We start from the raw sequence: 27,849 nt of genomic DNA, 5'->3' as shown, positions 1-27,849 counted from the left end.
TCTGACTCCTCATCCTTGATTCCTTGATCTTTGGTCCCGCCATGGGAGCCTGAGCGTCCTCCAGTGTCCCCCGGCCCCCTGCCTCTGGGGCCTCGAGGGGGAAGAGGCCAGCGGCGTGGGACCGAGCGAGGGGTGAGCGGACTCGGGAGCCCCCCTCGACACCCCCCAGCGCCCGCGCCGCCCGTCCCGGAGCGCGGAGTTCGGAGCGACCCCGGAGCGCTGCGGATACAAAGGCGCCGGGCCGGGCCGAGCTGCGCGCCCGCCGCCGAGCCCACCCGGCAGTTCGCAGCGGCGGGTGAGTGCTGGGCCGCGGGGGCGCGGGGAAAGTTAGTTAAAAAAAGAGAGAGAAGAGAAAAAAGGAAGAAGGAAGAAAGGAAAAGGGCAACAGAAAAGGAAGGCAGTCATGCGAGGGGCCAGGGGTGCCCGGCCCTGGAACCAGCGGGGAGCCTTCTGGGGGGGAGGGGGCTCGAGACCACCCCTTTCCGGCCTGCTCTCCCACCGCACAGCGGAGTACCCCCAACTTCAGGGAGGGAAAGGGGTGCGTGGGGAAGGGGCGGAGCCCAGGCCTGGAGAGCCGGGGACTTTCCTGGGCCGGGGCCCGGGGCCCGAGCGGGGGGCCTTGATGATCCCTGGAGAGCCGGTTGAAGCCGGGGACTGGGAGCGTGCGCTGGAGGCGCGGGCGGCGGCGGTGGAAGGATCGAGTCTGGAGGTACTGGAATCCAGGTGTATAAGGGTGCTTGCACACTGCAGGAGTGTGGGGAGGGCCGGGCAGGTATGCAGTAAGGGTGTGCAGTGGAGTCTTGAGAGCCGGCCGCGGATAGGAGAGGGTGTGTGAGTGTGTGAGTGAGAGTGTGAGTGAGAGTGTGCAGCCTGAGGTCGGGGCTGGCGGCGGGAGACCCCGGCACTGTGTATGGGGGTCCAGGGGACCGACCGGCGCTTACAGCTCTCTCCGCTCCCATTTACTCCCACCGAGGGACTTGGGCTCTGCGTTAGTGAGTTTTAAAGGGTCGCTGGAGGATCAGTGTGCATGATTCTTTGTGTGTAAGGGTGTGTGTGTGTATGCACGCTTTGACGTGGTGAGTGTTCCTGCAGGTGGGCCCTGGGTTTGAATATGTAGGGTTTTTTTTTCTGTGCTTGAGTGTGTTTGGCCAGGGAGCAGGCTGACCACGCATTTGCTGTGTGTTGGACATATAAATGTATATATATATATATGTATTTTTTTTTCAGGAGGTTTTGTGTGTGTGTGTTGGAAGACGGGGTTTATAGAAAGAAGGTGGATAGGTATTAAGAAAGGTGGTTTTATAACAGCAAAATGGGGTATGCATGGTTCGATGTGTGTATGTGTGTGTGCGCATGAATGTGTGTGCACATGCACACACATAGTGGAGCGGAGTGTGAGTGAATCTGTTCACATATTGATGAGTGTCAATGTTTGTACGTGTGTCTGCCTTAGCTGGGGTGTGTATATCTGAGAGTGTGTTGGGGGTACTTCTTGTCTTTGCAGACAGAATTTCCTGGCAGAAAGCCCACAGGGAAGGCTGTCTGCGGATTCTGAGCCTTCTTGGAGGGGCCCTGCCTGCCTTCAAGGATAGTGTCTTGAGTATCTGAGAATTACAGGTGGAAGGGAATGGGCTGTCCTAGGAGATGCCTGTTTCGGGAGATAAGCTTTTTCTAGAGGAAGGTATGTGTTGTGGGGAAAAGAAAATGGGGAGGTGGGGAGGGTGGGGATTGAAGGAATCAGAGAGACAAATAAAAGTAACTGTCCTCCACATCAGAGGCTGGGAGATCTAGTGCCAGGAGGTGCAGCTTGCTAGGCTTCACACCACACACACACAGAGATCTCTTGGAAAACCATGGTGGTGGTTGCTACTTCAAAGCCCCTCAATTCAGCCTTCCCTATAGAGTCCTGAGGTTCCTAAGTCTGGATTTTGATGTAGATTGGGGGCAAGAGGAAGAAGCACATCTGGAAGGATAAGACCCAGTAAACAACAGTAGGGTTGAGAAGTGACATGGATGTGTTTATTTGGGAGTTTGTGCAGTGTATCTGTGTGCTTTAACACATATTTTCCATTTTCCCTGGTGAGATGCACTGTTGGGCTGGAATTGGATGTGAGGCCAGGGCTGAGCTGACCAGAGGACTGGCGTCTGTGTGTGAGAAATGGGGTCTGTATTTATCACCATAAAGTACATGAATCTCCTCCACAGCATCTACTTCCTTTCTCCTTTCTCTTGTGCATTCTTTTTGGAGAAGAAGGAGCTAGCCTTTTCCTTTAGAACGCAAGGTTTGTTTCCCAGCTGCATGCTCTCAGTCATTTTCCTCTTCCTATCAGAGGTGAGGTGGAGACACCCGGTTTTAATAGTGGAGACTGCAGTTGCACATTAGGGTCTCTGGGCAATTGGAATAGGAATGTTAGTCTCAAATGGGCAATTGGAATGTTCTCTTGTTAGCCCTCAGGGGTCTCGACCCTTCTTGAGGCCTGAGAATAAGAGTGGCTGGGGCTGGTTCAGAATGTTAGGACTAGTGATAGGAGTAGAATAAGAAAAGGTCAGGGTTTTTTTTTTTTTTTTTTAATCTGATGTTAAGACTCCTCAGGGCTAGCAAGGCACTGTGTCTAAGATGATGTACCCTGTTTCCCATGTATACACTTGTTGTATGCATGATATATTGTACTGGTGGGGCATTCCACAGAGGAGGAATTGTGGTCAGACAATAGGAAGTGTCATTTAAAAAAGTACTTCCAGATTGGGATCCAGTGGTCACATTGTCCCCTCCTTCCCCATTGTCTTGCTCTTGCCTTCTATTTCCTCTAATTCTTCCAGGGCAGACCTCTGAGGCATATCTTCCTCTGCTTCATCAAATTCTTCTGCATCTTTTTATCTGCTCACCTGTGGGAAGAGATCTCATCTCTTCTGACTTTTAGGGACTGCTGTCTTCTTTGCTTGTCCTTCCCTCCACAGCTCTTCACCCTGTGAGGCAAAGGGAAAAGTCAGACAGAGATGGTTAGAATTAGGGCTTAATAGCAGTGAATCTTCAGGCAAGTTTCCTCAACCTCTGAGGTGCTTTAGCCTAGATGGAGCCCATCCACCAGAAATCCTAGGTCTCCCCATAGGACTCCTCCTTTCCTCCTTTCAGTTTATTCTGACTCTGCTTCTTTCTAATTCTATGACCTCAGACAGAATAGATAACTTTTTGGAATCTACTTGTTAAATGCAGTTAATAGTAAACTTAGATTTATGAGGCTCAAATGAAATAATCTGGAGATAGCACCTTGCTCAGTGCTCATTGCTCATTGCTCAGCACAGGTTAGCTGAGATTCGAATTGATGGCTACGATAAGGGGAGACCTCTGAGCAGTGGGGCAGCAGAGCAAGTCTTCAGTGTTGCTCTTTTCTGGCAGACCATGCTAGGCATTGCTTACTATCTGCCAGGTGCTGTGGGAAGTACAGGGGATGGAGGGACGAATAAAATAGGCTTTCAGAGGAGAGATAGGCCTTAACATGTTAATTTCCTGTAAACCAGTGAGTGGTGTATGGAAGTGCGTATGGGGCACCACTGGAACATAGAGGAAGCATGCTTGGCCCTGGGGGGATATGTGTGTGTGTCAGGGAAGGTTCCTAGAGATGTAGCTGGAGTTTTAAAAATTGAGGTGAAATTTACACAACCTGAGATTAACCATTGTAAACTGAAAAATTCAGTGGCATAGAGTCCATGCACAATGTTGTACAACTATCTCTGTCTAGCTCAAAATCATTTTTACCAGGCCCCAAAGAATTTTGGACTTACTAAACTTTTATTTCCAATTTCCCCTGCCCAATCCCTGGCAAACATCAGTCTGTAACTGTTTGTATGGAGTATGAAACACACTTCTGGTTATTTCATATCAATGGAATCATAACGTGTGACCTTTTGGCCCAGGCTTTCTCACTTAGCATAATGCTTTCAATTTTCATCCGGTTTTAGCAAGATTCAGTACCCCGTTCCTTTTTATGGCTGAGTAATATTCCCTTGTATGGATGTAGCATAGCTGATTTTAAAGGACAATTAGGAAGGCAAGGAGGGAACTGAGAAGGGCCCTTGCTGGTAGAGGGTGAGTATAAAGGAGAAGGCTGGAGCCTAGTGTTGGTAAGGTTGGATCTTAAAGCTGGGCTTTGGCCTCAGTTTCCCTGTCTATAAGACAAAGTTAATGATCCCTTTCCTTCCTTGTCCTATGGGGTTGATAGAGGTGGAGGTATGGGGGAGAAGAAAGTCTAGGATATTATTACTGCTTCTCAAGATCTTTTTTTTTTCTTTATAATTTTCTCTTATCTTTCCTGCAGCTCCCAACTGTGTGCTTGCTCTATCCTGTGTTTTCCTCATCCCAGTGTGTACTCACCTTCCAGCTTTCCTTGCCATTAACTTCTTTGCCCAGTGAATTGACCAGAAATTTTTCCTCTTACCCTTTACAGGTGGGTAATCCTGTGCCTGATGAGATTTATGGCACCAGGTGAAGAAAAGGCCTGGGGGTAAATCCTGTTCACGTGTTATCTATCCCCTTCTCTTCCCTATCTTCTTGGTGTTCTCTCTTGGGCAGCCCTCTGTTACCTGGGTCTAGGAGAGTCTTTGCATTGGCTTCCTCCACTTTGCCTGGTACAGAGTAGGAGGCCAAGGCCCCTCTGATGGGGCCCTGTGGAAATGAGGTGTTGTGGTGCTTGTCTGATGCCCCTGGCAAAGTTGGTAATTACAGTCAAGACAGCTGGGAATGAGGTTGGGAGAAGCAGGCTTAGAATCATCAGCTCAGAGGCTATCCTAGTAATCAGGGTGGGGATGCGAGAGGGGAGATTGGGAAGAAGCTAGGGGTTGGGATGGGGTGGAAGCTTGGGGCTTGCCACTCCACACACAGCTGGGCTGAGAGCCTAGTAGAGAGAGAGTAGGAGGTGATTGGACTGGAGGCCTAGTCTCACTATGAGGGGGCGGGAGGAGAGGAGATAGGCTGGGGGATCCAGGAACCCCTGAGGAAAGAAGCAGTGTGGGAGGAGGGGTTTTGGCTGTTCCCTCAGTACCTGGATGAAGTCCAAGTTAGGGAGGAGCCAACTCTTCACCCAAAGGTGATTCCATCTTATTCTGGGTGAGATCTTCTCACAGTGAGGTGGTGGGAATGAGAAGTGAAAGGGATTGACTGTTCTACCCCTAAAGGAGAAAGAGATGGGAACTTCATATTTACTGAGCATCTGTTATTTGTTGGGCTCTCTGATATTTGAAAATGATTCCCTTTTAGCAGATAGGAAAACTAAGGTTTAGAGAAGGTAAGCAACTCATCAAATATAACATAGCTCATAAAAAGGCTGTGTCAGGTTTATTTGACTTCAAAGTCTTCACCTTTTCCTGTTTTTTCCCCCCCCATTTTTTAGTCAGTTGTGGGGCTTGAACTTGGGACCTGGGTGCTTCCTTGAGCTCTTTTTGCTCATGGCTAGCATTCTATCACTTTGAGCTGCAGCTCCACTTCCACTTTTCTGGTGTTTTATTGGATATAAGAGTCTTTCAGATTTTCCTGCCTGGGCTGGCTTTGGATTGCAATCCTCAGATCTCAGCCTCCTGAATAGCAAGGATTAGGTGTGAGCCACTGGTACCTGGCATTTGGCTTATTGTGTGTGTGTGTGTGTGTGTGTGTGTGTGTAGGTAACTTGAATTCAAGGCTTGAGTGCCATCTCAGCTTTTTCCTTCAAGGCTAGTACTTGACCACTTGAGCATAGCTCTAGTTCTAGTTGTTATTGTTTTATTGTTGTTGTTGTTGTTGTTTTGTAGCTAACTGAAGGTCAGAATCTCGAGGACTTTACTGCCTTGGGCTGACTTTGAACCTTGACCTTCAGCTTTCAGCTTCCAGAGTAGCTAGGATTACAGGTATAAGCCAATGGTACCTGGCTTACCTTTCCCAATTTTCATTTCAATTACATCTATTGCTCATTGTTGCCTTTTTTTTTTCAGTCTTGTCAGTACCAGGTTTGAACCCAGGGCCTCCAGCTTGCTATACCTGCACGATACCACTTGAGCTATGCCTCCAGCCTAGCTTTTTTTTTTTTTTTGGGTCCAGTCGTGGTGCCTGAACTCTGGGCTTGGGCATTGTCCCTCAGCTCTTCAGCTCAAGGCTAGTGCTCTACCACTTGAGCTACAGCGCCACTTCCGGCTTTTTTCTTTTTGCTTATGTAGTGCTGAGGAATTGAACCCAGGGCCTCAGGCATGCGAGGCAAGCGCTCTACCACTGAGCTACCTTCCCAGCTCCTCCAGCTTAGCTTTTTGCTGGTTATTTTGGAGATGGAATCTTGAGGTCTTTGCTGCCCTAGGTGGCTTCAAACCTCAGTCCTCCAGATTTTAGCCTCCTGAGTAGCTAGGATTATAGATTGGGCGTCATTAATGCCTGGATTTTCTTTGTCTTTTTAGTTTATTTTTTGAGGCAGGATCTTACTGTATAGCCCAGGCTTGCCTGAAACTCATGATCCTCCTACCTCAGCCTATGAATACTGGGATTATAGGCTTGCATGCACCTTTCTACTCCCCCATCCTAAGTAGTTGTCTTTAATCTTGGGCATGAATAATTCCCTGTCCTCTAAATAGTGGACATGAATCCAAATAGCTAGGGAAATAGAGAAGCCTACCCCTGACTGTGGGAGTAAGATCGGGGGGTTCCCATGGAGGAGCCCCATCTATTCCAGGAAGAGTACTTGTCTAATCCTTGGGCAAAAGTCTTTTCTGGGGCTTGTCCCTTTCTCCTGCTGGGCCACTGTTTGGGGTAAGAGTCATGGGAAGAGAGTAACTATGGGGTCTCATGATCCTAGGGGCCTGGCCCGCGTTCACTGTATGGTTCTCTTGCATCACCCTAACAGTATCCTGAAGACTCTGCCCTCACCAGTACCTGGCTTCCCAGCCTGGCTAGAAACCAGAGCGACTTTTTTAGGGTAAGGGGATAGGAGGGAGGTGTGAACAGGTGCTAAGTTTGAGGTGTGATGCAGTAACTTAAAAAACAACTGAGTGTGAGCAGAAACATATTATTTTGTCACCTGCTTTACTCTAGGAATGGAAGTGACAGATATAAGAGATGGGGGTGGCACTGAAAGTGCTCAAAAAGAGTGAAAACTTTGGTGGGATGGGGTTGGGTTGATTTTCAAGAGATTAGAGGCTGGTAGCTACTTGGGCTCTTCAGCTAACTCTTTCTTTGATAAAAGTGGCTGATTGGAGGCCTGGGCTGAGGTGGGAGAAGATTTTATGGGGAAACTCAGGTCTGCCATCCTTACAACCTGCCTGTCCCCGTCACAGTGTCCCATACCCGAGGCTCACTCTACTGCGTCTCCAGGCAGTCCTGACAGTGTCCCATATGTTGTTCCTCCCCCACAGTCTTTCCCCACGCCTCGCTCTCCCCATCCACAGCCAGTCTAAGATTGGCCAATTTCCTCTTCCTAAATAGCTGCTTTCCACCTTCTGTGCCTTGAGGCAGGGGCCCAGTGAGCTGGTTTTGAGGTCTTTTGGGGTCAGGGACTTTTAGGGCCTACATAGGACAGCAGGTAATGAGGATGGGAGGCTTTTGCTTGGCTTGTACAGGAGGATATCCTGTGGATCAGCACTGTTCACCCACTTCCCATTGTCGACCTTCCTTCTGTCTTCCTTCTTGCTTCTTCTGCAGCTCACCTCTTGGACAGGGAAGGGCCAGTCCTTTGCTTCAGTCAAGAGAGGGAGCAGCTTAAAGCCCTGTAGGTGGGGATTATGGGGCCTCCCCCAGGTGAAAATTAAATAGAACATCCAGACATCTAGAAGCCCTGATTACCTTCTCAGGTAATCAGGTAATCTCAGTGTTGTGTCCTGTCTCTTCTCTGGCCCCTCCTGGGACAGATGCCAAAGGGATTACTTACAGCTCCTCCTGGGCTCCAAGTCTGACTAAATGAGTCTGGGGGAGGCTGGGGAAATGGGATGCTGTGAGCTGTGCGTGTATTTGTGTGTGTGCATGTGCTAGGTTGGGGGCAGGGAATTTCTGAGAGCTTGGATGGGGGTGGGGTGCCCGAGAAAGCAGAGCAGGCCGCTACAGAACCTGCCTCGCCAGGGTGGGTGGAGCTGGGTGGGGCATGCAGGAGCCATTCCAGGTTTCAGAGGGAGAACGCAAGTGTAGGTAGATGTGGATTTCAGCATGTCTGTAGATTTAGAGTGGGTACTCACTTTCGCTCCTTGCCTTAGACTTAAGGAAAGTAAGAAAGTAGATGTAGAAAAGCTATAGCTTTCTTGCTCCCGTCCAGGTAGCATCAAGCTCAGGTATTCTGGCAGGAGCCAGTCCATGGATCCCTCCCCTGCAAGCTCCTGTACAGTGATTGGATGGTGAGTTGCTCTGAGTGCAGAGATGCCTGGGTGGACCTGACATGGCCTCTCCCCTTCTATTCTGCCCAGTGAGGAAAGGATCCTGCCCCCACCCTGGGGCTGTGAGGATGGTGAGCTCATGTCTGGGCTGTCCTGGGAGAGTGCCTGGTTACCAGTGCGGGGGTGGGGCACTTGGTGCCAGCTCCTGTGCTCCCTGGGCCTGCCCTTTCCCACTCATCCCACTAAGATCAAACTGTTCTCTCTGGCCTCCTCAGCAGCACTGTCACCTAGGGCTACTGGGGTCTTTTAAGAGTAGGATAACTTCTTGATCCCATTTGTGGTATGGGACTTAGTTGCCTGTTGCCTGTGCTGTACCTTAGTTATTTTTGTGGTAGGAAAAACCCCATCATGGGCCTCATAGGATGGGTGGCTTGTCTATGCCCAAGGCTGGATGGATTCTTAGTCATGAAAGGGGGCTGGCTAAGTGTAGAAGCTTCCCTTTCTGGGGAAGGGGCACTTTGGTCTTACCTACCTTGGCTTATACCTGTCTAGTCTCTGACCCTTTGTTACTGGTGAGATGAGGGCATAGAGCTACAGTCTGCAGATCGAGTCCAAGGGAGACTTACCTAGAACCCTGGTCCCATGCCGAGAAGAGCACGCCTTAAAGCCAGTGTTAGTAAGATTTTTCTAACAACAGGAGGTCCAAATAGGTTACTGAGGGAACACTGGCCATGGACTGGCTACTTTCTTTCTCTGGACCTGACTTCTTTTCTTAAAAAAAAAAAAAAAACTATAAAGTTTATCTCTAAGGCATCTTTCATCTTAGTGCTGGAACCTACTAAGAAGCAGGTAAGAAGAAGTTTCAGCACCTTCTCTTCTCTGGAAGCCATGTTATGTGTCTGCGTGCCCCCCAAACCAAGAACCTCGAATTTCCTCCCTCCATCGTCTGCCAGGGCTGCCAGGATGGGGCACATCTATGAAGCTCAGAGAGTAGTGTGACAAAGAATAGAAACCAAGCCAGGGCCCTGAAGTGGTACCAGGGAGTCCTGGAATCTCAGCTGGGCCTCATGCTAGTTGTTCTTCTGACTTTGTGGTGCTTTGTCTGTGGGCAGATGTCTAGATCTTTGGATACCGGGCTGGGAGGTTGGACATCTGGCTTGCTTCTTGCCTCACATCTTCCCTCAAAGCTGGGGACCCAGCACTTTGAGCAAGACTTTTACATTGATATCCTTGAGCCTTGGGCTGTGAAGTGAAGATTAGGAGCCATAGGGTGGAGTGCCACATGTGTACCCTACTTCATGGGCTATAGTGCAGGAAGGGTGCAGGGCATATGCCTGAGCCAGACTGTTGCGTAGGAATTAGAGGTCCATGATGGGCCAGGGGTCCATTTCAGAAGGGCTTGAAGTGGTAAGTGTGCCCGTACCCATGTGCAGAGGGGGCCAGCCTTCCTTCGTCCCTCACTGGGAAGAGAACAGGGACCTGTCAGAGGAGAGCTTTTAGTTTCTTGTCCTCTTTTCCATCTCTTCCTTCCAAAATCAAACCTAGGAGTCACTAGGCCTGGTACTTCCTGCCCTGTCCTCTATCCATGTGAGGACCAATCAGTGCTTTTTTAAGGTGTATTTTTGTGCTCTGTCTCTTGTTTGCCTTTTGTTCTCTGGCTGAGTCACCCTGGCGGTAACAGTAATTTCTCTTGGCCCCATCCTCATCATCCTCTGTCTCATTTCCCCAGCCCAGGCTTGAAGTGGCAGGGACTAGGCTGCCTGGCATGGGCCAAGGCTACGGCAGTGGTGAAAGGAGGTGACCACAGCCTCCTTCCTGCACCTTGTCATCCATGATCAACACACGACATGCATGGAGTGTCGGTGTCTGTGTTCAGGGCCTTGCTGCTTAAGCTGCTCCTGTGAGGAGAATAGGGAAGGGTCAGTCCATCCTGGCCTATATTTTGGCCACCTCTCTTGTCCCTCCTCTCCCAACTTGCACACATACCCCAGGGCTTTGCTCCCTCTGCCTCTTGCCAGGGTTTGAGTGTATTTTTTCCAGAGGCCTTCAATTGTTTCCTGAAGAAACCTGATCCATAGCTCAGACAAAAGCTGGGGCTGCTGGAGGAGAAACCCCATTCTTTCCTGCTCTGCCTCTATCCCCCCACCTCCATAACCTCCCTTGCTTTGGATGCTGGGTATGGGTTCCAGGACCTGGCTGCCATCACCTAGGCAACAGGGGGGTTTGGTTGCCACGGTGATCAATGTGGGAGAAACTGGGCAGCCAGGACAAAAGCCCCCACATTCCCCCTAGCCCTCCCCCCGCAGTCCCCTTGGGATGATACTGAGACACATTCCATTAATTTTATTTCTGAAAGGCCTTTGGAGGGGAGAAGGGTCTCCTTTTTGTGCTGGGCTCTCTCTTCCCTCCCTTTCTCCTCTCTGGCCTCCTTTTAACCCCACATAATCCATGGTTGGATTTGAAGCAGGAGGACTGAGCGTTTATGTCTTGGGGGACCAGGGGTGAGGTGAAGAGCAATGGGACGTTACTCCCTTTTTACAGCCTCCTACCCTTTGGCACACCCCCTCCCCCTAGCTCAGCACAACTCCCTGCCCTGTGCCAAGTCCGGACTTCTCTCTGGTCTCGTCATCCTTCTGACATTTCCACTTGTTGATCTCATCCAGTTATCCCCTCCCCCACTCTCTTCCTGGGAACTCTGCCTACCCCCGCAGACCCTCCAAACTGATTCCTGAGACTGATTAAGTAAGGGCCGCTTCTGCCCCTCTTTGCTTATCCCGCATCCCTCCCTCCAGCCTCTCCAATGCTAAGATTTGTTCCCTGGGGTACTCCTAGGCACAGCAGTTGGGTTCGTTTGTGGCTTATGTGTTGGGTAGGTAAAGAGGGAGAATATGTGTTTGTGTATTTAGGGCACCCTGGCTAGCAATGCAGGGTTTGTGTTGGGTCTTTAATAAGTAGCTGGGGAGGAAAGTACAGAGTTCTAGGATGAGCAGTTTAGAACAAAGAATTGGGAGGGGACTGGCACTCTGTCTGGCTTGAAATTTCTCTGTAGGGAAAACCAAGTGGCTTCAGCCTACCTCTGAGTGTGTTTGAAGTGGTAATTCTAGTTAGGATGTGTGCATGTGTTACTTCTTTATTTAGTGATACTAACAGCCAGATTTATTTATACCATCTCATTCCCCAGTTTCAGAAGAAGTGTCAGGGGATTGGGATATGAGCGATCCAGGAGCTAGAGCTTATTTAATTGCTTAACTGATTACTAGCTATGCAGTATATGAAAACACTTCTTTCACTCCCATGATCTTTAGCAACCTTCTAAAGGAGGTAGCATTCATTATCATCTCAGTTTTACTGAGGATTCTACCAGGTTACCAGCACAGAGAAGCTGAGAAACTTGCTTGTGGTCACACAGCTAGAAAATCAGAATATTGACAGACATACTGGCCCGTGCATGGATTGCCTCTGGATGACTGTTAGGAAGAGAAGTGAATGGATTTCCCATGGCTTTTATCTCCCTTGCAGTCACAGTTCCCATGACAGTCAGATAGGTATATTCATTTACTAAGGGGTACCAGTTGCAAATATGTTCCACTCATACCATTTATTCTCAGATTGCTGATGATTTAGAGTTGTAGGAGAAAAGGTAGCTATACAAAGCCGGTCCATTTTAGCCCTTCACATAACCTGTCAGTGCATTTGATTTTGTTTCTTCTCTGTCAGAACCCTTCTTGACTGTTCTGGCCTCTTGTTCCTCTGGTCTCAAATTAATCTCTTTACTTGCTCCTTTTCCTCTGGACACATGTGTATTTGCTTATGTATTTCTTTCCTAAGGTCACACTGTTTATTTCCATGCTCCTACACATTGTCCACACTCCCAGCTCAGGCTCTCCTGAGTCCTTGGATGCCCAGCTACCCACTGCCTTAACAGCCATAAGTTTTGTATGTGGGAAACAGAACTCATTATTCTCTGCCTGACTCTTGCTCATTCTTCCCAAATTTACTTAGAACTCAACCATCTTCTTTGCTCAAGGATTCTTTTTTTTGTTGGGGGTGGGGGGCGGGGAGGAGGACTACTTGAGTTTGAACTCCAGACCTTCTACTTTGCTAGGCAAGCATTCCATTGCTTGAGCCATGCCCCTGGCCCTTATTGCCTTGTGTGTATGTGTATGTGTGTGTGTGTGTGTGTGTGTGTGTGCGCGCGCGTGCGTGCGCGCGCGCGGACATGTGAGGGGGGTAGGAGGGAGGGAGGGAGGCACGCAGGCATTCTACTATTTGAGCTATACTTCCAGCTCCCCTTTTGTGTTTTTAAGTTAATTTTCAGATAAGTCTTTAATTTTTGGCCTATATCTAGCCTCATCTAGCCTCAGACCATGATTCTCCTACCTTGGCCTTCACACCTAGCTTATTTGTTGAGACTGGGTCTGCTAATTTTTTGCCTAGGCTGATGTCAAATCTTTATCTTTCCAATCTGCCTCCTGAAGCTGGGATAACAGGCACACACCATTGCCCAACTGGCCAGGCAATCTTTCTGGCTACCTCTCTCCCCCTTAGACAACCTTCTTCAGATCCTGTTGATTCTATTGCTAACATAGTATCTCCAACATGATCATCTCTCACTTTTTCTGTGCCTTTACCCCTAGCCAAGTTTTCACTTCCATAGTATGTCCTTACTTACCTCAGTTTCTACTTGTATCTCTTTCCAGTCCATACCGACATAGCTAAAGTAGGCTTCCCATTGTCTTAGAATACAACCTGAGTTCTTCACTTGACCCCTGGTTGTTGATCTACTTCCTCTCCTCTGCTGAGAATCCATCCTACTGGGAAGTTAACTCCTCCATGTGGCTTAGACATCGCACCTGTACCACTTTTGATGTGGTTCCAACCTATTCCTTCTAGTCTCTTAAAAACTTCTGCTTCTACCTCCTTCTCCTGTTCCTTATTTCTGGCTCTACTATCTTTCTGTGGCATTTCTGTGGTTTTATTGTTCAGGGATTTTCTTTCCTTTCTTAGGTCTCCGCTCAGTTGTCATTTTCTCAGAGTTTCCAGAGTGTTCAGTTTAAAGTAGCTGTGCATAATTGTCTCAGTTTCCTGTTCTTTTCCTGCCATCACACTGACATGGTTGTTTACATTTATCTGCTTATCCATTGTGGACCGGGCCTAGCAAATGTGGGGTTCATAGAAGAAGGCGCCTTATAAAGGCTTGATGCATCGACTCTTCATAAAGTTTTGAATGAGGTTGGAAGGGAGTGCCCAGAGCCTGGCCATGACTGTTCGTAGAGTTGGGGTCAGAAAGGAAGGTAACATTGAATGCTAGAGTAGTTGGGGCTTCTAGGAACAGGTGAGGCTGGGCTTTGAAGGATGATGAGTGGGCTTGGGGAGAGGAGGAGGGATCATCCTCCCCTGTAGAGGTAGAAGGTGAGTGTAGATGAAGTAGCCAGATAGATTCACGTCTTTGTTATTCTAGCACTTTGGGCCTTTTGAAAATTGTTTTTACTTGTCTTTTACTCCTACCTTACTGTACTATCAGTATTCCCTTCCTAACCTCCTATCCCCTAGCATACATGCACGTGCTTATGGGGGTGGGGCAAGCTTGTCTCTGAACCTCTGTTTTTTGTGGGTTTTTTTTTTTGGCGGCGTGGGGGCATGGGGGAGAATGGTGGAAGTGTGTGTAGGGGGTCCAGGACGGGTCATTCTGAGCAGTCTTTCTGTTCTGGGAGCCCTTACTGATTTTTCCCCAATTCCTGAGCCCTGAGTACATTGCAGGTAAGAAGGTTCCTAGGAGGCAGGGCATTGGACAGAGCAGGGACCTGAGCAGTAGTATTTGCAGGCAGTAGGTACACTCACTTGAATTTCCTTGGGCTGTCATTTGGAATGGGCTTCCTCTCTATCCTTACCCACAGGGAGCTTAAGCCCCCCTGACCAGCTGCTTCCTCTCCTCAGGATCGTCGCTTGATTTTCTCTGAGATAAGCCTACCCGTCCAGCAAAATAGAGTCCCTCAAGGTGACAGTTGACTTCCTAAAGGTGCCTTTTGGCCTGAAGAAGCCAGTGTTGAAGGAGGTGGCTGTGGGGCCCCCCAAGAGGCCCCAGCCTGCGGCCCTGGAGCGCTACAAGGCAAGGCGTTCAGACGCCATGGACACCGAGTCTCAGTACTCGGGCTATTCCTACAAGTCGGGCCACTCCCGCAGCTCCCGCAAGCACAGGTGGGCGTGACCCAGGTGATGGGGGTGTGTGTGGGGGGTGTTGAGGCCAATTTGAGAGGTGGGTACAGGTTGAGATGGTGGGGTAGGATGGTGTTGAAAAGAACCTGACCTTCTTCTTGACTTTCTGTGCTTGTTCCTCTCAATTCTTGCTGCAGGGACCGCCGGGACAGACATCGCTCTAAGAGTCGAGATGGGAGCCGTGGGGACAAGTCAGTGACAATCCAGGCTCCAGGAGAGCCCCTGCTGGACAACGAGTCTACTCGGGGAGATGAGCGAGTAAGCATCAGGGAGATGATGGGTCTACACTAGGCATTTTCAGAGTGTTGGGGGGAGGCTCTCCTTGGGCAGGAGGTATCTTGTTATGCTTATGTTGATTTAGTCACCCAGGTTAGGACCTTGTTTGCAGTGGAATTCAGGGAATTTCAGTGGAGACCTTCTGGGGCCAGCAGCCTCTTCCTTATCTTGAGAGGCAGGGTGGTTGGACTGTGTAATGAGAATTGCTCTGGGCTCCTCTGAAGCTGATGCCAGCCAGTTAGGCTGGTTGAGACTCTGGAGTAGGAGTATAGTGGGGTGGTGGATGGGTCCTGGGGCATCTGGGTGACTGAGTTTTCCTTTAAGGTTCAGGTGTGTGCACTTGGGTGTCCTCTGCTGCTCACCTGTGGAATAACATCATTTAGGGCCTAAGGAAAGTTGATGTGGGAAGAGTAGCTGGAACAAGTAGACAGAAGTGAGGTTAAGCTGATAGAGAGATTGAGGAGAGAGTTCCCTAGGTCAGGGAGAAGGTTGTTTTCAGTCATGATCTTTGGCCGATTTCATTCTCCTGGTAGGAAGGATGGTGTACAGAACATATTCCCAGAATACTGCAGGGACAGGATTTGAGATGACACTGGTTCCCTTCTCCTTTTTCTGGAGAGGAGATTCTTAGTTCCTTATTCCTTTTTTTAAAAAAAATTGTTATTATAAAGGTGATAGGTAATGAGTAGTTTCATTTTAGACAATATCATTCCTTCTCTCTCTCTCTCTTCTAGCCTTTCCTTCTCCACAAATTGTATAGTTCATTTTCTTTTTTTTTTTGGGTCCGGTCGTGGGGCCTGAACTCTGGGCCTGGGCGCTGTCCCTTAGCTCTTCAGCTCAAGGCTAGCACTCTACCACTTGAGCCACAACGCCACTTCCGGCTTTTTTCTTTTTGCTTATGTGGTGCTGAGGAATCGAACCCAGGGCCTCATGCATGCAAGGCAAGCACTCTACCACTGAGCCACCTTCCCAGCCCCGTATAGTTCATTTTCAACATAGGCCATTCTTTTTTTCCTTCCAAAATGAAAATCCATGTACATTGATATTGGGAATTCCTGGTCATGGGCGTAGATTAGTAGCCTGAGGGAGATATTCTCTCCTTTCCTAGGACCTTCTCCCAGGGACCTGGCCTTCTGAGTTCTTTTTATTTATTTATTTATTTATTTTTGCAGGGCCTGGGACTTGAACTTGGGACCCAGGCGCTGTCCCTTAGCTTTTTTGCTTGAGACTAGAGCTATAGCGCTTGAACCACAGCTCCATTTCTGGCTTTTTGGTGGTTAATTGGAGATAAGCGCTTGAACCACAGCTCCATTTCTGGCTTTTTGGTGGTTAATTGGAGATAAGCGTCTCATGGACTTCTTTGACCAGGCTGGCTTCAAACGGCAATTTTCAGATCTCAGGCTTCTGAGTAGATAGGATTACAAGCGTGAACCACCTGGCCCTCCTGGGTTCTTATTTATTTGTTTCTGCAGTACTAGGGTTTGAACTCAGAGCCTTGTACTTGCTTGGTTTGCTTGCTTGGCTGGCATTCTCTATCTCTTGAGCCATGCCTTCAGCTCTATTAAAATTTTTTTTTGCTGGGTGCCAGAGGCTCATGCCTGTAATCCTGGCTGCTTAGGAGGCTGAGATCTGAGGATCGTGGTTCCAACCCAGCCCGGGCAGGAAAAGTCCATGAGACTCTTATCTCCAATTAACCACCAGAAAAGCAGAAATGGTGCTGTGGCTCAAGTGGTAGAGCCCTAGCCTTGAGTTGAAGAACTGAGGGACAGGCCCAGGCCCAGAGTTCAAGCCCCATGACCAAAAAAAAAAAAAAAAAATTATAAAGTTGTTCAGAGAGGCTACAGTTACATAAGTCAGATGACTTTTTGGATAATGTTACCCCTTTCCTCACTCTCACCCAGTTTTTCCCTCTCATCTCTATCCACAAGTTGTATAGTTTGTCAGCCCTATTTTTTGCTGGTTATTTTGGACATGGTGTCCAAGGACTTTCTGCTCAAGCTGGCTTTGAACTTCAATCCTCTAGATCTTAGCCTCCTGAGTGGCTAGGATTACAGGTGTGTGCCATTGGTACTTGGCTAACTTTTTTTTGGAGGGGGAGGGGTGGAGGATAGTTGGAACTCATGTCCTTGAACTGACAAGGCAGGTACTTTAACCAGTGAATGTGCTGTGCCTCTGTGCCTCCTGGGTTCTTGAACTGCCTGACCTAAGATATTATGAGCTCACCTGTTATTGGGAGGGATTCCTAAGCCAATGACCCTTGAGAGAGTTGGCAATATGTCTCTCTCTATGAGAGAGTTGGGATTACACAACCACTTTCTTCTCCCATCTTTGGGAGAAGAGATTCCAGGCTCCTGAATCACTGGTCCTGCCAGGCAATCTCTTACATTTCCCACCTCCAGTGTCTCATTATTATTTTTTTTTTTTTGTTGGTCGTGGGGCCTGAACTCTGGGCCTGGGCGCTGTCCCTCAGCTCTTCAGCTCAAGGCTAGCACTCTACCACTTGAGCCACAGCGCCAGTTTCAGCTTTTTCTGCTTATGTGGTGCTGAGGAATCAAACCCAGGGCCTCATGCATACAAGGCAAGCACTCTACCACTGAGCACCTTCCCAGCCCCAGTGTCTCAGTCTTGTAGACAGAATCCTCTTGATATCAGGATGATTCCATATGTCCTGGCTTTCCCAGGAGTGAAGGTTGTGGACACTGAAGGTCTTCTCTGTGGGATGGCCTTCAGCCATGGCAGAGAACCAATTTGAGCAGACCACACTCTTAAGAGTACATGGGAACCTTGGGTTCCACCCTCCTGCTCCCATACCCTCTGTGCTGTGGGAACTCAGATTGCCCAGCAGGGCTCACTTCACAGGTAAACACGTGATCTCAAGTCTCCACTGTTCCTCATGCCCTGCCCTGCTTATTTACACCCCCTCCCCACACCATTTCCCCTGATGTCCTATTTTGTGAGGTCACCCTGCATCCGAAACCTGCAGTAGCTCTCCAAGGGAATGACAGCCTGAAGGATAGGTACTTACTGCTTAGCCTGGCTTTGAGTCCTGGCCTGCATAAGCCCTACCTTGCTGCTTTTGGCTTCACTATCCTGACCTCCCAGTATCCAGCTTTTGCACTTGCACCCCAGTTCATGAAGCTCTGTGCTGTGTTCTCCTCCTTTGGCTTCATCTGGAGTGCTGTTAGGTTAGTGCTTTTAGAATGTCAGTGTTTTGTTGTGCTATTTTTTTTTTTGAACTCGGGTTGGGTGCTGTCCTTGAGTTTTTCTGCACAAGGGTAGCACTCAACCACATTGAGTCACAGCTCTACTTCCAGTTTTCTGGCGATTAACCGGAGATAAAAATCTCATGGACTTTCTTGCCTGGGCTGGCTTTGAACCACGATCCTCAGATCTCAGCCTCCTGAGTAGCTAGGATTGCAGGTGTGAGCCACCAGTGCTCACCTAGAATGTCAGTGCTTGCCCAGCTAGCTGGAGATCTGATTGAAATGCAGATTTGGATTTAATAAATATGGAGTGGGCCTGCATTTCTAACAAGCTCCCAGATGATGGGAGGGTACATTTGAATAGTCAGCCCTTCAGCCCTTTAAAATAATTTAATTCTGAGAGTCTCAATCTTGGGTGAATATTAGAATCATCTGGAGAGCTTTTTTTAAAAAAATTTTATTCTGCATAATTGGCATCCTTTCCAAGCTCCCTGGGTGATATGAATGTGTGCAGGTGGGGCTGAAAACCATTAATTCAGTCCAACTTGCTGCCAGGGGTCAGCTCAGGTCCCATGATTCCCTGGAAGCCTGCATGTTTTGTCTGGTGAGTCTGCTCTTAGATCTCTGTCACTAAAGGAGCAACTCCCTTGACATTTGTCCTGTGCCCTCTTTTCCAAGGGTCATTGCTACTTGTGTGGTCTTTATGTTTGTGATTCTTGTACAGCTCCCTAAGGGCCTCTGTCTCAGATGCCCATGTATGCAGAGGCCAGACTTGGGCACAGAGCATAGCTCAATAAATAGAGACTTGCCTATTTGTTGGTACTTCTTTCTGCCTTCTCCTTTCCCTCGTGTTCTGTCTTCTGTCCCTTCCTCTTCCCCTCTCCTGTTCTCATCTCTGCATCACCTTGTGGCCCCTTCCTTCCTGTAGGATGACAACTGGGGGGAAACAACAACAGTGGTCACAGGCACCTCTGAGCACAGCGTCTCCCACGATGACCTCGCACGCATCGCCAAGGACATGGAAGACAGTGTCCCTTTGGACTGCTCTCGTCACCTGGGTGTGGCAGCAGGGGCCACTCTGGCCTTGCTCTCTTTCCTCACACCACTGGCTTTTCTGCTGCTGCCTCCACTACTGTGGCGGGAGGAGCTGGAGCCATGCGGGACAGCCTGCGAGGGCCTCTTCATCTCTGTGGCCTTCAAGCTGCTTATCCTGCTGCTGGGCAGCTGGGCTCTGTTCTTCCGCCGGCCCAAGGCCTCACTGCCACGCGTGTTTGTGCTGCGTGCCCTGCTCATGGTGCTCGTCTTCCTGCTGGTTGTCTCCTACTGGCTCTTCTATGGTGTTCGCATTTTGGATGCCCGAGAACGCAGTTACCAGGGCGTGGTGCAGTTTGCTGTGTCGCTGGTAGATGCTCTGCTCTTTGTGCATTACCTGGCCGTGGTCCTGCTAGAGCTGCGCCAGCTCCAGCCCCAGTTCACGCTCAAGGTCGTGCGCTCTACTGACGGTGCCAGCCGCTTCTACAATGTTGGCCATCTCAGGTATGGGTGCCTGGTGCAGGAAAGGGTTTTGTGGGTACTGTGTAATGGGACTAGAGGTGATGGGCTGGTAGGGCTGGGTGGTTGAGTACTTTGCACATAGTAGGTTTTCAACCATGTTTGCCACTTAATAAGAAGGTCATGGGTAGGATCCTAATGGGACTTGAGTTGGGAGTGAACATACAATTAGATACTGGGAATCTTAGAGGAGAATGAGCAAAAGGAGAAAGTTGGGAGCTTGAACCTGGTCTTTTCTAGCTTTTTCTTGGAGACAACAGCTTCTTGTGTGAATAGATTGAGTGTCCATAAGCTGGCGAGAGGCGGGACCCACAGAGGAAGAACTGAGGATAAGTCACCTCTCAATATACTTTTGAGCTGGTTGCCTTATGCTCTGCCCAGTCTTTGTTCTGAGTATAAAAAGGTTCCTCTTGGGTCTTGTCAAGACTCTTGAAACAATGCTAGTAGAGGGTGAGGGGGATCCTTAGCTGGGACTCAGGTCCAATATCCTTTCCCCCTTGGGCTTCTGTAGGATAGGAAAAGACTAGCAGGCCCAGCCCTGGACAAGGTTGGGAGCCTGGTAAGTAGACCTCAGGCTTGAGCCAGGCTTCCTGGAAGCAGCTTGCCCCATCATGTGTCCTCTCCAGCCCTGCCAACCTGCCCTGATGTGTCCCTCCGATGCACCCCTTGTCTGTCCCTTCTCCCTCCCCCTCCTACCGTCTTCCCCCACAGCATCCAGCGCGTGGCAGTATGGATCCTGGAGAAGTATTACCATGACTTCCCTGTCTACAACCCTGCCCTCCTCAACCTGCCCAAGTCCGTCCTGGCCAAGAAAGTGTCTGGCTTCAAGGTGTATTCTCTCGGAGAGGGTGAGCGGCCCTGCTCCTCCGCCCCTCCTGGCCTCTTCCCATGCAGGACTCCAAGCTATTTTCTCTTTGGCTCTCACCCTTTTCCCCTTGCTTTTTCCTTTTTTCCAGCCTATGTCCCAGCCCCTGTGTTCTGTCATTTCCTTTGACTTCAGGTGGCTGGTCTTAGCTGCTGATCTTACTACTGTCCCTTTTTGCTATGGTGTGTCCCTGGATCTGGCTCCTCTGTGTCTTATCACCCCTGGTCTCTGCCTTTTGGCTCTGTGAGCTGCAGAACCTCCTGAATTCAGGGGGAATATGTGCAGGACTCCTGCCCTTTCAAATCCTGGTTGCTTTCCTGTGGCTTCTCCTACTGGTGGCCAGGAGGACTGGGATTGGGAGGTACTGCTGGGTGGTGGGAATAGCTACCTCTGGACAGGTCAGGCTCTGTCTCCAGAGCTACTGGAGAAGAAAGAGAGGCCACTCTCTGATGTGACCATCCCCTCTGTCCTGCTCCTGTGCAGAAAACAGCACCAATAACTCCGCTGGCCAGTCTCGGGCTGTGATTGCGGCTGCAGCCCGGAGACGAGATAACAGTCACAATGAGTACTACTATGAAGAGGCGGAGCATGAGCGCAGGGTGCGCAAGCGGAGGGCCAGGTGAGTCCCTGAGGGAGCGGAGGTGTGGGCGCGGGGTGGGATGGGATGTCTGCGGAATGAGCTAGGGAGAGGAAGCTCAAAAGACTCCTGTGACTGCTAGAAATAGATAAGCACGGATGATACGGGTTGCATGTTCATTTCTCAGTTCTGCTATGGCGGATTACCATAGACTCAGCAGCTGTAAACCAACACACATTTATTATCTCCCCATTCCATGAGTCAGGTTCAGGCTTGTTGGGCCATCTACCTGCACCTTTCATACTGGAATCAAGACAACTCTTACTAGAGCCTAGACTGTTCTTCTAGTAAAAGAATTACTTCCATTGCCACTCCACAGACAGTTTCCAGAGGGACTTTGGCTTATTTCATTGGTCTAGTTGTCTCAGAAATTGCCCTGGTTGCAAGGAAATCAGTGATGGCTCTTACTCTTTGGGCATCTGCCCTTTAAATCACTGCCATTCTTGACAAGTGGTGTGGGCAGCTCTTTCTTACCCCTATTAATTTGTTTATAACCAGTGGAAACCTTTTTCCTTTAGCTCACCTGAGACAAAAAGATCTTTTCACATAGAACTTGGTTAAGAAACTTAAGAAAAATGAGAACAAACAGAATTCATTGATGTTCAAACATACTTAGCTCTGAGCTACGTGCTCTAAGCTCACTGAAGCAGGTTCTAGGTCTTAGGATTTCTGGATACTAGGCTGCAGGTCTCCTGTCACCTCAGGCTTTTAGGCCAGGTGGCCTTTGCTTTGTTTTTGGATTTCCAGTCTGGAGAATTACATTACATTACTCACCTTTGTTGTCATAGATTTCTTACCCTCTGCCATAGTCCCTGGCTTTACCTGCTATAGTACTTGATTTTCTTAATATCTGTATGTATTGCACAAATTTAGAGTTGGATTGTGTGGTCTATGTTTTTAGTGTGAATTAGTTTCTTATTTCTTCTCCCCTAACATTATGCTGTCTGCACATCACACTTTTTTCATCCTACCACTGCTCATTACTTCATAGATCCTTTAACACCCTCCCCTGCCCCTCCCCCCCCCTGCATTTTTGTCAGTTGTAGGGGTTGAACTCAAGGCTTGGGCACTGTCCCTGTGCTCTTTTTTTTTTTTTCCCCCTCAAGGCTAATGCTCTGCCACTTTGAGCCACAACTCCACTCCCAGTTTTCTGTTGGTTAAGAGTGCTTGCCTTAGGCTGGGTATGTGGCTTAGTGGTAGAGTGTGTTCCTAGCATGTGTGACCCTGGGTTCTATTCCTCAGTACCACGTAAACAGAAAAGGCTGGAAGTAGTGCTGTGGCTCAAGTGGTAGTGTTAGCCTTGAGCACAGAGAGGCTCAAGGACAGTGCCCAGGGCCAGAGTTCAAGCTCCAGGACTGGCAAAAAAAAAAAAAAAAAAGAAAAAGAAAAAGAAAGAAAAAAGTGCTTGCCTTGCATGAATGAAGCCAGGGGTTTGATTCCTCAGTACCACATAAACAGAAAAAGCCAGAAGTGGTGCTGTGGCTCAAGTGGTGGAGTTCTACCCTTGAGCAAAAGAAGCTCAGAGACAGTGCCCAGGCCTTGAGTTCAAGCCCCAGGAATGGCAAAAAAAAAAAAGTCTCAGACTTTTTCTTCCTGGACTTTCTTTGAACCATGAATCTAAGCCTCTTGAGTGTCAAGGATTACAGGCGTGAGCCACCAGTGCCCAGCTTTCCCCCATTTTTGATGGAGAAATTGTGTTGTTAATGTTTTAATTTTCAAGTCTCTTGCTCTTTTTGCTGCTTGGGCTGCAGCAGTCAGAGTGGATGGAGAGTTCGAGGTGAGACGTTGGTCTCTGGTCCAGACTCCTTCTATCCCCCAGGCTCGTGGTGGCAGTGGAAGAGGCCTTCACTCACATTAAGCGGCTGCAAGAGGAGGAGCAGAAGAACCCCAGGGAAGTGATGGATCCCCGAGAGGCAGCCCAGGCCATCTTTGCATCCATGGCCCGTGCCATGCAGAAATACCTTCGGACCACCAAGCAGCAGCCTTACCACACCATGGAGAGCATCCTGCAGCACCTGGAATTCTGCATTACACACGACATGACGCCCAAGGTAGGCTCCAAGCTCCCAGCACCTTCTTTCTTGCCCCAGCTTCTGGTTCCTTCTACCTTCACTTCCCTTGTTCTCTGATATCTTCCTCACTCTCTGTCCCTCTCTTTCTTTCATTTCTGCCTCTTTCTTGTAATCTCTTTCCTTATCCCAATCCCATCAACACCCTGTTTGCATGAAGTGAAGTTATAGATGAGACACAGGAGAGCCCTGAATTATCTGAAGGATGACTGAGACCTGTTACTCATCTTCATAAGGATGCTGGAATTTCCATATCTAAGGTGCCATTTTTAACTCCTTGGCCTCTTCACATTCACCAGATGGTCTTTGGTTGGGCTTATGTTTAGCCATTGCCTGCTCACTCCTCAGCCTGCTTTCCAGAATGGCTTTCCCTGAGCCATCCTTGGTGAACAGGTGACTAGAGATGCTGCACGTTAATTTGCTTCTCCATCCCCCATTTCTCTCCTAGTGCAGCTCTGCAAGGCCCCAGTCATACAAGCCATATGGGTAGGAAGGCAGAAAGGAAGAATGAGGGAAATTTTTCCCAAGTCATAGTCTGGTATAAGCAGAAGAGTAGAGGATGGGGCTCAGAGGAGCTGAGTTCCAATCCTAAGTGAAAAGAGTTCCACATCACTTCTGTGGTGCCATTATCCTCATCTGTGTAGCAAGGGTTGGAAACTGGTGAACTCAGCAGGTACCAGTTCATAGGCATATAGTGAGACTGGAGATAGGTTGGTTGTCTTTGGAAGTTTTAGACCATCACAGAGTTGAAGGACAGTGGGTAGATGCGAGAGACTCCTAAGCAGTACCTTTTCCTCCCCTCAGGCCTTCCTGGAGCGGTACCTGGCAGCTGGACCCACCATCCAGTACCACAAAGAACGCTGGCTTGCCAAACAGTGGACATTGGTGAGCGAGGAGCCAGTGACCAATGGGCTTAAAGATGGCATCGTTTTCCTCTTAAAACGCCAAGACTTCAGCCTGGTGGTCAGCACTAAGAAGGTGCCATTCTTCAAACTCTCCGAGGAATTTGTGGATCCCAAGTCGCACAAATTTGTCATGAGGCTGCAGTCAGAGACCTCAGTGTGATTGTGCAACAGCAGAAGAGTGGGAGACTGGGGGCTCCTGAGGGGTGGGCGGGGCTTACTTCTCAGGCCAGCCACATTCCTGCTCCCTTCTTCCTCCTCTTGCTTTTTTTCTTTTTTTTTTTTTACTTGAATTAACTTACCCTTCACCTTCCCATCTTCCTTATTTTACTCCATGTGAACCTGGAGAGGACGTTTTGCTGGTTCATTCTGGAGGGGCCATTCTGCCCCCCACTTTTTATCACTCCAGACCCTGTAATATCTGTGCCTCTCTTTTCCCCAGACTTTCCTCAGATGGCAGTCCCTTCTGAAAGGGCACAGGACCTTCCTGATTGTACCTTCCTGTCTTGAGGCCCTATTCACACATCCAAGTCCTTGTAAAAATTCTCTCCAGTGGTCCCTGCCAGGGTTTCTTTGGGGGTGGGGGGTGGAGATGGGGGCTCAGATCTGACTCTAGAGAGCCAAAGTGCCAAACTCCTCTAGGCCAGCCGCTGCTGTGCTGCCCACCCTCTCACCCTGCTCATCACTCCAGAGTTAGGAATTCCCCTGCAGTGCTATTTGCCTCCAGCTGTTAGAAACCCCTTTCCCCATCCCCACATATTAGAGCAAAGAAAGATCCTGAACTTAATGTGGAAATATCCACCTGCCTCATCTACCATTCTGGTTTGTATGGTCCCCTGTGATCATAGGCAAACTGAGGTGGAAACCCTCTGACCACTTTACCAGGGCTGAATAGCTGAATAGCTCCTGTGTGGAGGGTCAGGATAGATCCCTGAGGTCTGAGATACTCTAGGCACTGACCCCTGCAGTTTGAATCTGCCCTGACCTTCATTCCCACCCTTGCCAGTGACAGATGGCATATAGACTCCTGTATAGACCTGGTTGTGTGCAGACTCCGACTAGCCCTGTAGTCTTAGACGTTTCCTTTCCTGCACCAGTTAGTCCAGTCCTGCTGACCTCCAGCTCTGGAGACCTGTTGCCTCATCTCTGTGGGGGAGGGGTCAACAGCTCCTCCTCATCCCCTGCCTTAAATCCAGTTCTTTGCCTCAGGGGTCTCTTTACCTTGGCCTTCTAGGGTCCCCTCTTCTTCTCTCCCTGCCTGGTTCTCTGGGCTCTATTGGGATGAGGGACCAGAATTTCTGCCTTTTGTGGGTATTTAGCTCCTTACTCTGTTTTAGCTTCTATAGCTTTTGCACCAAATCTGAATGCTCCAGAGTTTCAATCTCATTTTTGAGCAAAATTCACTGGTCTTATAATAAATATTTTCAGAGTAAATGTGAGCCTTTAAATCAGTCCCCTTTGAATTATGTCATTTTTGCCACAGAGAGTAGAAGTAGGAAACACCCACATACATCCTGCCAGGATCCATGTGTAGGACCACTCCATGGCTGGGATGCCCTGGGCCACTTCTTTCGATAACTCCTAATGCCCCTGTCTGTGTCTTTCTTTTCCCTGAAATATATTCCATCCCTTGTGCTACAAAGCACACCCTGAGATAAGATGCCTGTTACAATCTCAGTGGAGAGACTTCTCTGAAGTGATAGCTCTGGGGGTTGAAGGAGCCTAGTGATTAGGTTCTTTTACTATTCTTTCCAAAAAATCCTTTCTACCCACCACCAACGGAGGGGCTCATCTGCCAGTGCCTAACTTGTTCTCACAAGAAGAAGCTGACTTAGGTAGAGCCTCAAGATTTGTCTAGGGCTGGGATGTGGGTCCCTACATAGGCCTATGTGAGAGCTATCCTCTCATGGAGGTCATGGAAGGTCTCTTTTCTTCAAAAATCAGCTTTCAGAGGAATTCCTTTTGGGTCACATAAATACCTCACTATCCTGGAAAACAGGGCCTGGATGGTGATTGGGGCCATTGCCTTTTGTGGGCAGGAGTGGGATATGGTGTGGTTTGAGGTATGGGTTGGGGTGGGCAGAAAAAGTATTTGGAATCTTACTTGCTACCCTAGCTTAGGGTCTGAGGAGTGTTTATTTTAAGAACCTGCAATGTTTTTAATCACTGTGAGTTTTTCATTCCTTTTTCCTAAAGCAAAAATAATTCCCCTCCCCTGCCTCAACTTTCTTGTCTAAGCACTAAGGGCTGTGACTAAGAATGATAGCATTTTGGTCCTTTGTGTCAGAACTGTGGTATCTTTGTCTCCTTTGATTACAATTATTATTATTTTTTTTTTTTTTAAAGAAACGTCTAGTGTATGGCTGTGTGTGTGTCCTTTTGCTTCTTCAGTAAGGGAAGTTGTCTCCATGCTGTGAACTGTTCTCTGGTGGGCAGCTGACTCAGTCCCTCTGAGCAGTTTCCCCACTCAGTTTGTCCCACCACTTGCTTGATTTTCTTATTCTTTCTGCTTGGGGGATGTGAGTACCTACTCCCCCTGTCTCCTTCACCACCACCACAGGATGCTTTGTTGAGCATCTCTAGTGCTCTTGTTACTATGACTACATAGTATCCTAGCTCATTCCTAGCACATCTACTCAGCCTTTCCTTTCATTTCTTTGGAGCGCTTGCCCCACTTCCTTCCATACCAGGACACGGTGCCTCAGTTCTTCACCTACCTCGCCATTCTATCACTGTCCATGCCAATCCCTTTCTCTTAGTGTTTGTGACCTCTGTGTATTCTTATTTATGTCCCTCTAGTCTCATTTTCCGTCCTATTCCACTCCATTTCAGTGCTTCATTTCCCACTTCCCAGCCCACCTCAGCATTCCTACCACAAACCCTGATCCAACACCAGCAATGAGACATCAGAATTCCTGGAAACTTCTCAACTGAAACACAGGATTTATGCAGATGAGCTCACTTGCCCCTTTGTGGCAGTCTATTTTCTCTTTCCTCTGCTCTCCCTGCAGGGCAGTATCTGCTGATGGATTCAGTCCTGGTGTGTGATCCTTGTGATTTGTTTTGTGTGTAAAAGGAAAGGGGCTTTTTTTAGTCCCCTCCGAGTGAGATTGTAAATGTAGATTTTTTTTTTTTCCACTGTTGGATCTAGATGTTTTTCTTTCTTTTTTTTCTTTTCACTTTTTTGGGGGGTGGGGTTTACAGAGCTGAGACCTTGTGCATGCATGTAGAAAATTGTAAAATGTAAATTTTTTTTAATATATAAAAAGCTTGTTTTTACAGTTTGCAGTGGATTAAACATTATGGCAATTTTAAGGATTTTTTCTTAAACATAGGAACTAAAACTGTACAAATTTTTTTTTTATATATATAAAATAAAGACATTTGACTTTTGTGGGGGCATGCTGTTGGTTTTCTTTTTTCAGAGTAGATTCTGTTCTTTTTTAGGGAATAAGTGGACAGTAGGGGGCGGTGTGAACTCGCCATTGCTTCCCAGGCATGAGGCTGTGGTGTATGGCAAGGGAAAATGGAAACGAAGGGTGCTTGTTCTCAGCCTTGATTCCTCCAAAGAGAAAGACTGGTGCTTCATCCACTCCCTGGGATGGTTGGCAGGATAAGGAAGAAAGAGATTACTTTTAGGTATGTCCTCCAGAGCAAGCTTGTTTGTTCCTTGTCTCTGGATGAGGGGTAGGAATGGAGTTTCCAAAAAGCAGAAGACACCATAGGATTTTCAGGGAATAGTTTGTTGGTCGCTGTAGTCAGTAGTGATAGCGCCTTATATTTCACGTGTAAAACATGCATCTCTTATTTTTATAGG

At 48.5% G+C, this 27,849-nt stretch overlaps 1 protein-coding gene across 1 annotated transcript; it reads left to right on the top strand.

Moving 5' to 3' along the window:
* Vangl2 (VANGL planar cell polarity protein 2) lies at nucleotides 1-27,425 on the top strand. The gene is made up of 8 exons (XM_042682199.1): nucleotides 1-295; nucleotides 14,251-14,511; nucleotides 14,667-14,787; nucleotides 18,937-19,544; nucleotides 20,271-20,407; nucleotides 20,908-21,043; nucleotides 22,881-23,112; nucleotides 23,935-27,425. The coding sequence occupies exons 2-8, from the start codon at nucleotides 14,441-14,443 to the stop codon at nucleotides 24,193-24,195; spliced, it is 1,566 nt and encodes a 521-aa protein (XP_042538133.1). The 5' UTR covers nucleotides 1-295; nucleotides 14,251-14,440; the 3' UTR covers nucleotides 24,196-27,425.
* Nucleotides 27,426-27,849: the final 424 nt, after the last annotated feature.

Source organism: Dipodomys spectabilis, unplaced genomic scaffold (genome assembly GCF_019054845.1).
Source record: "Dipodomys spectabilis isolate Male_0828 unplaced genomic scaffold, ASM1905484v1 ptg000069l, whole genome shotgun sequence".
Classification (NCBI taxonomy): domain Eukaryota; kingdom Metazoa; phylum Chordata; class Mammalia; order Rodentia; family Heteromyidae; genus Dipodomys; species Dipodomys spectabilis.
The sequence above is the reverse complement of the archived record's forward strand: the minus strand, read 5'-3'. Positions and strand labels throughout refer to the sequence as shown.

Bases quoted from the DNA above. Each gene is read 5' to 3' on its own strand.
- Vangl2 (XM_042682199.1), top strand. From the start codon at position 14,441: ATGGACACCGAGTCTCAGTACTCGGGCTATTCCTACAAGTCGGGCCAC. The intron at 14,788-18,936 runs GTAAGCATCAGG...TCCTTCCTGTAG, and splicing joins CTACTCGGGGAGATGAGCGA to GATGACAACTGGGGGGAAAC. The intron at 20,408-20,907 runs GTGAGCGGCCCT...GCTCCTGTGCAG, and splicing joins GGTGTATTCTCTCGGAGAGG to AAAACAGCACCAATAACTCC.